At 41.7% G+C, this 10483-nt stretch overlaps 1 protein-coding gene and 1 long non-coding RNA gene across 3 annotated transcripts in view; one reads left to right on the plus strand and one right to left on the minus strand.

The window, feature by feature from the left end:
* LOC100740733 (glucose transporter type 1) overlaps nt 1–10477 on the minus strand; it is a 34582-nt gene extending 24105 nt beyond the window's left edge. For both annotated transcript variants that reach the window (XM_033318847.1, XM_033318845.1), the window contains exons 1-2: nt 10309–10477; nt 1917–2259 (exon numbers count right to left, since the gene is read on the minus strand). In XM_033318847.1, the coding sequence (XP_033174738.1) occupies nt 1917–1937 (21 nt within the window). In that variant the 5' untranslated portion in view covers nt 1938–2259; nt 10309–10477. The remainder of the gene's footprint in view (nt 1–1916; nt 2260–10308) is intronic.
* On the plus strand, nt 4979–6965 carry LOC117151247. The gene is made up of 2 exons (XR_004461018.1): nt 4979–5379; nt 5505–6965. It is a non-coding gene; the product is annotated as an uncharacterized LOC117151247 (long non-coding RNA).
* Nucleotides 10478–10483: the final 6 nt, after the last annotated feature.

A 10483-nucleotide genomic window follows, 5' to 3' on the forward strand; every position in this document is an offset into this window, starting at 1 on the left:
GGTTTATTGGCTTGAAGCCGCGTGAATCGGCCATCGTTTGAGCTACACGCCAGGACACAGACACAGAGAGAAGAATTTATACAACATCGACATCATCCTCCCCTTCAACGTCTTCCTCGGCTGTGTTGACTAAAGACCACCCGATGCTGCATATCCGAGGAATACTAAGAGCAACGAGCGATAAATTTCTTTTTTGTTTTGTCGTTTTCTTGTTTCGTTGGTTTCGTTATTTCGTGTGTTTTTGCGTTACATTATGATGATTCTAAATCGATTGATAAGCTTCGTCTAGACTTTGCACAGCAGCGATTTTGCGGTGAGCTTAACGTGTTATAGTTCCGTCTTTTTTTTTTCCTAAATAAATATCTTTGCGATCGCTTTTTATCGTAATTGTATCGTGATTGCGATATCGTGAAAGCAGCCTTTGATCTTTCTTTGCTTGGTTTTTACTACGTGGCACGCCACGTTAGAAGCGTGGATACAAATGCGCAAGTGGTAATGTCATTCAGCCACGCAGGAAGCGGATTCGATAAAATTACACAACTGCAAAGAAGGAAGGGAGCTAAAAGAACGTCTGACCACGAATTAAAAAAAAAGACGACGATGAACGCGTGTACGCGTGATTCCACGTTACCGTGTTTCCTGATGATTCGGCTTGACGTGCAGTCAAACCGTACAAGTCCATAACTGTTTCATTGCAAATTAATCAGAACGATTCTCGCGTCAATTCGTTGAAAGTCTGACAGCAGCCAGAACGAGGAAGCACGATGATTAATTCACGCAAAGTTGCTCACGGTTTGTTAGAAACGTACATAATGCCAAGCCCGAGCAACTTTCCTGCTCGCTGACAGCGAATATTACCGCGAAAGTGCAGCCGTTTAAAGAGAAATAGAGAAACGTTAATGGGGAATAGGGAAAATTGACCGCTACTTTCGCCATTCGATCAAAACGAAGTCCCGCTCTGGAGCGTTACATGGCCGAACGACGTGAAACGTGAAATTTCGAAGAAATTTCAACACAACTTTCGAACGATCGATTAGAGCGAAACGAAGCTTATGAATTTTCATTCCAGCCGATGCGCACGTGAAATTGGAAACGATGAGCCAGTTGCTGCAAGATCGTGCTGCAGTAATTAAGCCGAGCTTCCTGCATGCATCGCACTGGCTCGTCTTACGACGACAATTAAAGTACCACGGTAACGAGCATTATTAATATCGTTTACCGTCGTTAAATATATTCCAGGTCTCGTCCGATGCGAGATACCACAACCGAAACGACATAGATTCCTTCCATTCTTCCGAATAATAGCGTTCGACCATGCTTCGCGAAAATCGCACGTTGGAAAGATATCACGGCCAAAATACGGATCGAACGACGTTCGAATCTTGGCGATAACGATTGTTTTCGTTAATCGTTCGAAAATCGTACTTATCGTTTCGAGTATCGAGAATCATTCTGTGTAATTCGTTTCGCATAATTTATAAAATACGAAGGTAAAAATAATAGATGTAAATAAGTATGAGGGGGAGAGTCGAGTCGCCGATGAAGTCGTGCGCTGCACTTCGAAGCGTTTAGTGATACAGAAATTCTAGAAGCGAAGGAAATTGCACATAGCCGCACGACAGGTATGCAACATCCTTATATTCTGGCTTGGTGCAACCGATTACGGAATCATTGAATCGCATCTCGCCTCGATCAATTAACACCGTAATCTCACAACGGGTAATCTCGTAATCTCGAGAAGTAGGAGTAATAGGTTATACTCGGTAATTACGAAACAATTAGCTGGCTATGAAATATTACTGCCGATAAATTGGCAAGCGCTTACGTGCACGAACTATGAACAATGATGTGTATTTATTCTCTTTTATTCTTTTTTCTTTTTATTTTTCATTTTCCTGTTAACATTCTCGACTCACCTTAGACAATTCGCAAGCCATCGTGCTCGACGATGATATTATCACGCCACGACGTTTCTCGTGTCTCGATTTCGAGTCGCGAGACCACTCGCCACTCGGGATTCCTGCAATTTGGCAGAGACAATCGCCGTTTCTCTAACAGGTCGATTAACGTCTCGACCACGTGATCAAAGAAAGGTAGAAGAGGTAAAACGCGAACGATACGGACGTAAACGTAGCAATCAGTGGAATTTCCACCGCGGTACGATCACTGACGTATCGCGAGTACCGAAGAGCCACGTCCTTCCTCTGATCGTGAATTGTTTTCGACTCACTATAAGACGGCGGTATACACTAAGTGAACCTGTGAAAACAAAGAAAACAGATGTAGTGGTATCGGCAATCATTTTTAGACGATAAAATGTAATCGTGTTTTGCTCCGGACAATAGAGGATCGTTAACTACGAACGCTACTGTTACATCAACTAAGCGGAAAGAATGAAAATTCTAATGGAACAACACAATGAATGTAAATTCTATGCACTCGATCGGTTCGTGTATTATTCATGCGGCATTGTAACAAAGATCATTTTTAATACAATTACAAAGAATCGTACAGACGCAAAGAGTGACTGGAAAAATCAAAGTAAGATGAAAAACGATCCTCTAATTGTTCCGAGCAATATATAAAATATCTAAGATTCTACGAAGATAATATCTATAACAAAATCCGTCGTAAAAGGAGAACTATACGATAGATCGACGAGGACGAGTTCGAATCGAATTCGAGCTTGGAATATCGTATTCCAGCGAAACGTAAGCATCCTCGGCTGTACGTTCTAAAGATATATCGTTATCTACCGTCAAACGCGTAACAAATAGCGTTTAATTCACGGTTATGCATCAAACTATTTTCCGATAAAATTGCGTAATATTCTTCTTTGCCTGACCGATCTCAAGGAAAATCATCTTGCAGTTCTGTCGGCTCTAAGGCGAAAAAAAACCAAAGAAACAAATAACAGAGAAAAAGAAATGAAAAACATGGTGAATCGAGGGAAAGAATAAGAAGAAGAAGCATTCAGTTGACGATAATTATTCCCCCTTTGATCGACCACGGTTTTTGTAGCGTCCATTCGTCGCTGGTATACGAATGAAAAGAATGCGAGTGGTGAAATTGCCTGAATGCCAGGGAAAGGATGGCACGCTTGTTGTAGAAACCGTGAATGCGTCTCCGCACAAAGGCGGTCGTAAACACGGCCGAGTAATGTATAATTACAGACTGCAAGTGTAATTTCCAATATGACCTTGCTTGGCGACTCGGAGCACCGAGTCGGAATTCTCACGGCACGTCGTCCTAGAACTCGGACGTACCGAGACGATGTGTAAAATCGACTCGACATAAATTCGTGTAATGGACACGCGTGGAATGCGTTTGATAGCCGGTGAACGGAATAGCAGTGATTCTTCCTCGGTGGCGTTCTGACTAGCCATAACGTCGAACGCGCGTTTAAATTGCCTCTATGCGATAACGACATAATTCCGCTTGCTAATTGGCAAAGTTTCTCTCTTCCGATAATGAAATTAAACGAGCAAGGTAAACGAATAAAGTAAAAATAATTGATTTCGTCGTTTCGTGTAAAGATATCAAAGCGTTATAATTATAGTTTGGCACGAGTTTCGTTCGATCGACTTATATTGATTTCTATGGAAACAACCAACACGGATCTATGTATATTTATTATGGGTCGATACATCAACGATATATAAATAACTCGATGAACGTAAACAAAGTAACGGAATAATTAAAAGATAAATCAGGGACACGTTTGATTTTTCATTCGTCCAGGATCGATGTCTATACGTATGTAGGTACAGTCATTCTCGTTAATATTCAGACGCTCTTTAAAAACAGGAAAACTTCTTAAAAATGGATGAAACGATTTGAGCTCTTTTTCAAATGTTAGAGGAATTGGTTTACTAGTCAACGCGCCAACAACAAATTTTCAACGCATCGCGATTGGTCAGAATTGCGAAAAATATAGTAAAATTCACTTTTTTCCAAATTTCTTATACAAGCCTGTAACGACGATTCGAATAATACGTTTTGTAGATTTATAACAGTTATATATATGCTCAGAATCGGTTAACGTTGCTACGACCTAGACGACGTTAAAATTGACGAAATCACAGTTTCTCACAACTTTCCTCTAATTGTAATAAATCTTAAGATTCTTACATCTTTCGATGCCTTTTATGACAGTTTTTGCTTCGATCGATTTCAATAAAACTTTCGACATGTTTATGACCGATGAGCCTGTAAATCTACAAAACGTATTGTTTAAATTCTCACTACATTCTCATTATTGAGATAAAAAATTGTAAAAAGTAACTTTTACTATTCTTCTCGCGACTCCTACCAATCGTAGTTTCTCCAACATTTTTTTTAGATAACTAATTTGGTAAACTAATTCTAACTTCTCAAAGAAGCTCAACTCGTTTGATCAAACTTTAAAAAAGTCACTCTGTTTTAGAGAGTATCCGAATATCAACGACAACAATAGCTAATATACAGTAAAATTTAAATAAACGACCCTAAATGAAAGATCACTGAAATCCTTTAACTTTCTCTTTCCGTGTATATATACCGACCCAGGCTCTGTCAAAATCTATGGCCTTTCGAACGATGTGCAACGATCTCGATGCTATCGTACTTTCAGTATGTAACATTCGATCGCTCACCTTGTATCAAAAATCTCGACTGTATCTAGTTCCTCGATGACGTTGAAATCGGTAACGTTCACCAGCATTCTCGTCACAAAACTCGACGTTCTTGAAATATTTTCAAGTAACACAAGGGCAAACCGAACAGATACCGCTTTATGTAACGACGAGCGAACGGAAAGGAACGACAGTACTAGTCGACGAGTCGCGTACTACTAACGCGTACGTTCTGTGTATCGCGTCGAAGATTAAACGAAATCCAAAGACTTTCTCCCCTCCTCTGCCGCTTGTTTCTCCGTCAGATCGCTTTCGTTCGCCGTCCTTGTTCCGTCTGTCGAGGGAATCCATCCGTCATTGTTCACAGTCTGTTACGTGTCTGTCTTGTTGTCCAGTTTTTCAACGAGTTTTATAACCAGTTCCTTGTGTACTTCTGTGCTCCGCCGTACCTTAGCTGTCCGCATCTACTGTGAAAGATTAAACACCAGCGACACCGAGATACGGAACGCGCGTGAATCTTTCTTTCTCTCTTTTCTTTTCCCAACTTCTTTTTAACTGTAATGTTTGTCGCCAGAGATCGATAGATCTTCGTTCAACGAAGAAATATCGAGTTCGCGGAGTTTGTCGCGTTTCCTAGTTCCTTCGAGATGGTTGTTTCTCTCGTGTTTGTATGCACGTGTTGCAAAAAGTTCGATGCGAAATGGAGAATGATGTCGTTCGACATTTTTCACCGTCCAACGAAACGCGAAATTTATCGGTAGTAAAAGTAACGTATCGCGAGTCATACCGGACCGTCTATGAAATTACGTAAATTTATTGCTACCCAATAACAACGCGATCTCGTTCGCTATCGTGGGGATAGTACGGTAATTTCTTTATCTATTTTTTCAGGTGTGTTCTGAACACGCTTTTAAAATCCAAAAGTAAATAACTACAAAATGAATCTAACAATAGGAATGTGGAAAATATTATCATTATTATCGACAGGTGTTATTAATACGTCTTTATTACACTGTAGCAGTTATATAAAGAATGTAACCTTCTATAACTTCGTGTACCTTGGAACATGAACATATTTCTATTATCTATATGCTTTAAATCTTGTTTTATTATCGCTTTATTATTGTACTTTATATATTGCATAATTATGAAAATCAAAGCAGAAAACTGCGGTCGACTACACAATATTCCTATTTCTCGTGACCAAAGAAAATTCCAGCCATATAGAAAATTAATAAAAGTATATCAACGTAGATGCATTATTAGTCACGAAAACATGAAAATACATACGAACAACGAACAAGTACTTGCGAAAGTAGCTTACAAAATTTAGAATAGCGAACAAACGACGAATAATGAAACTTCCTTAATCGAAATCTTTGATACGATCGTACCAGAAAATAAATACAAGATTCTACAACCACTCTGAACGAAAGTAACGCAATTCTAATAAATTTATCGCGTTCCGCGGTTCTACCAGAGAAAACTAGGAAAGCAGTACTGACGGCGAAATTTCCACTCGCGACTGCTCGCAGCGTAATAACGCGGCGTTATATATCTAAAAAGCATATAACCGGCTGAAAGTTGCGTTAAAATTTCCAAATAAGGTTTGTTGTTAAACGGTTTCAACGAGTAACAGGTGCACAACCTACATTCGCGGTATTTACGCTGCGTTGGCCTCCAGAAATCTCTGTTGGAAAATGACACATAGCGGATTATGCGAGATGATGTTTACGATCTCGTAACTCTGTAACATCAATCTCGTCGAATAAAAAAGAATTCCATGCTTCTCTCAGCGTTGTTCGACGATATCGATTTTAAGGGCGAGATCGAGTCGAGATTGATAGGAAATACTGGAACCGATCCTACGAAAACTCTCGGTTATCTGCCGATATCTAACGTTCACGATGACACACATACTTACGTCTCTGGATGCTTGTGATTTAAATGGATCAATGAGATGCGCTTGGCGAAACGGCAGGAGCCAAGCTTTTCTCATTTCTGCACCATAGACGTTGGCATTGCGACGAAGACGACGCGAGGGTGCATTTAGGATTGGCGCATCGCCAACAGGTCCTTCGGGAGATTTGCACTATACGTTATACCTATACGTATGTATCTGTACACGTAATATCGTCATCGTCATATACGTAAATCCGAAAACGTTAAGCCGTTTGTCGAGAGATCAGGTATGCGCATTTCGTTTGATTTCCATCGAACGTATGATGAAAAGGAAAAGGAACGAAATAGTCGGTAGAGCATCTAGTCGCCCGTTAAACCGCACAGCGTGTGGAAATTGCGATTAGCGATAAAAGTGGGAAATAACGAGGCAAGGAAAATCGTCATCAAGCTCGACGGAGATAAGATAGGAATGTTATTTTCGGTTGTAGTGAAACAGGGGATTAGCTGAAAATACGAGAATGGACGGTGGTAGTCGTGGAAATAAAAATTTTTACTTTTAGAAAAAAAAATATACATATATATATATATGCATGTATATTTTATATATATACACAGGTGTAATCGATCAAGCAAACGTGAAAGAGAGAAGTAGGTCACGAACGTACGCTCGTCAAGTTACGCTTCTTCCGTGAATCTTCAACTTCGTTTTAGCAGCAACTTTTCGACTATGGTTGAGAGCGAGATTTATTAATGGACATATCCAACGATGATTAATGTCTGTTTGAAAGTTACGACATTAAGGTATCGTTGTACATATGTACACGTATGTATCGATGAGCAGATAAAACAAACTAATTTACAAGGAAGGAATTTTAGAATTTTATCTTCTCTTGTTCTATTTCGATAACAAATCGCATGACTTAAATCGTCTTAATCCGATATATATTGCGCAAGTCTTAATCGTCTATTGGCGTGTTGCTAAATTAATCGCCGATTGTTAGTTGCGTTTTCTATCTTCGCCACGGTGTTTTCTTCGGCTCGATACAGCTACAAGATGAATTACGCCTTACGTTCTCGAAAGATGGGAACGTTACCTTAAATTAATCAGAAAAGTACACGCGCTTTATCGTATGCGCTTCGTGCACTTAGCGCACTAAAAGCAGTCCGTGTATACTACACGCGCTCGGATATGCATATGTACGTAAGGAATATGCACTTTACCTATGCATGTATCATAACCATGTACACGTATGCACACGTTATGTGTGCTTTTATCGACGAAGAAAGAGCAAAAGATAAATGGTATATTTTGCTATTCTGTCTCGGCCCATTATACATTGTACACTTAAAATTGAAAACATTCGTTATCGTTGAATTTAAAAAGTTTTTTTCCTTTCTTTTTGTAGGTAAGAATGTTCGACATGTCGCGTTAGAATATTTCACCGCGTATTACGTTACCTTAGTTGTACAAAAAGTAACGACAGATCTAAAAACTTGACAGTTTCTTTTTCTTTTACGTGCTTTACTGAATTAAAGAAGTTCTTAGAACGCGGGTTGCTGGATGAAAATTATGCCCTCAATGTCTGTCATGAATCATTACTAATTCACGTAGTACTTAACTTTTTCAGAACAATTTCCATTCAGCGATTCCATGGCGCAACTCCAGACCGATGACGCACGAATGCATAGTTTTGTCGCGGCGTGACACCATCCAATATATCTGTATATATATACATAAAGGTTCGACGAAAGTAGATACAGAAGGAAGAGGTTTTTTATCGGGCGTACAGAGAGTTTAAAAACCTCAACAAGAACGGAAGCGCGATATTGGAATTTACGGCGGTGACGCTCGAAAGACATCGATCTGTCGAATTCGATGAAAGATCCAAGTATCTGTATAAACGAAAGCGAGGAACGGCGATTGGAGAAACGGGTACACGGTCGGTTGAAACTAGCGGCGAAAGGAAGGCATGCCTTACAGTTCCGATCGTTATCTAATAATGAGAAAAGAAGTTAAAACCGATAGGCGAAGGCGTTCTTTTCTACCGATTTCGTGCCACCGCGTAAAACGCTTCCACGGAGGCCCGTATATTTCCAAGTAGCACAATTGCAAACATTGATTCGAACCAGAAACTAGATACGTATGATTATTTGCCCGGCCTGGGAGTATTATAGCTCGCGTGTAGATAACAATACGACAATGGGGCGCAGTTTGCGATCGTGTATACAGAAGAATCGGAGAAAATGTACCTTTACGTTCGCGTCCAAGTGGCCAACGTTCGATTCGTTTTAACAGCCCGACCTGTGGAAGATTTCGTCTTGAAGATAACGTCTCGATGATAGATCCAGTTTCAAAATCACGAGCCACGGTTTGCAGTAACGATTGGAAGAAGAGCGCGGAAGGAACGCGAAGGAAAAAACGAGACGAAGAGATCGCGTTTTTCGGAACGGGCGATCTCGTTCTCGTTAACCTACTTACTTTTATTCACGGCATTCATTCATCCGCTTCGCGCAACGCGTTATACGTATACCCATCTATATACGTGCATATACGTATATAGATATATGCAAGTATGCGCGTATATCACCGGCGGCGCATTCGCGCATTCTATACGGGGTAAAAAAACGCGTTTTATTACATTTCGGCACGCAAATGGCGTTCGAAAGGTAACGGCGCGGTCAGGTGTACGAACGAGATCTCGTCGCGACGCCAGATCTTCGTTAGCTTCGTTCCTAACCAACGATACCTCGTCTCTTATCGCTTTACCTCGGCAACCGGTTAACCCCGAGTTTCCGAGGTATTCGCATCGACGTTAACGGGAAACCTGGGCCCCGAACGTGCGATTGAACGACCGTGAGGCCGCGGCCGTGTAATCGTTTCTAGGAAAATCGATCCTCGCCAATTAACATGGGCGAGGTTGAGACCGTGCCACGAACCAACGAGGAACAGGATATATCCTGTGCCTGTGCGTGGACAGTCGGAGGGCAGGTAAAGGGAGAACATCGTCGTTCACCGCCCAACGACAGTCGATTGCATTCGTACCAACTTTCGACGCTTCTCATCGCGTGAACGTTTCGATCGAACGAGTAATCGGTGAAGGCCAGGTGCTGCTAGAATGTCAGGTAGAGAAAGGGTAGAAATATCGACGACGCTCATCGATAGGGTAGCTCGACTCAGGAACGCGGGTTGTGTTCGTTCCTAGGCCGATCTTGCCGAGCGCCGCGGGTGCCGTCGTCTTGTATTATCGATTGACGGAGGTTATGTGGAGTCGAGTCGCCGGGACACGACGATCGCGTAGAACACAGGACGAGGAATCCTATTCTAACGGCATACGCGAAACGTCGAGAGACAAATAAAATCTTTTATATCGTTCGCGCTTCTTTCCTTTTATCCTTGATCGTCATCCCCTCCCTCCTTCCACCCTTTCGTGTGACGTTCTTCGCCTCTCTCTCTCTCTCTCTCTTTCTCTCTCTCCCCCTCCCCATACTCCTCCTCCTCGCATATACAACACAGCATTCGCACTCTCTTTTTCTCTCCTTGTGCCTCGATTTCTGTCTGCATACTTTATTTCCATATTCCGTCTCACTCTCTCCCTCTTCCGTCTTCCTAGTTCTATCTCACACAAACGTGAATCTATCCGTACGTTCCTCTCCCGTAGGAAAGGACAAGCGCACCGAAGAAAGAAAGGGTGGTTTCGAAGGAGGAAAGGAAGGTCTCGAGCTAAGCTAGCTCGACTCGCGAAAGAAAGGAAAAAATACTGTAGAAAATGGAAACGTTTCGATGGACACTCACCATTTGGGATATGGGGGTGGTTAGACCGTCCGAAGAGTCGCGCTGGAAGCCTGGTTGGCAGCAAGAGCAATCGTGCTCGTGGCGTCAAAAACGACGGTATTGGCAGTGGCGAGACTGGCGATGGTGGATACGGCAGCGTTGACGGTGGCGGTAGCGGTAACGACGGCAGCGATAG

The sequence above is a fragment of the Bombus impatiens genome, unplaced genomic scaffold (assembly GCF_000188095.3).
Source record: "Bombus impatiens unplaced genomic scaffold, BIMP_2.2 scf_0128, whole genome shotgun sequence".
In the NCBI taxonomy this organism is placed as follows: Eukaryota; Metazoa; Arthropoda; class Insecta; order Hymenoptera; family Apidae; genus Bombus; species Bombus impatiens.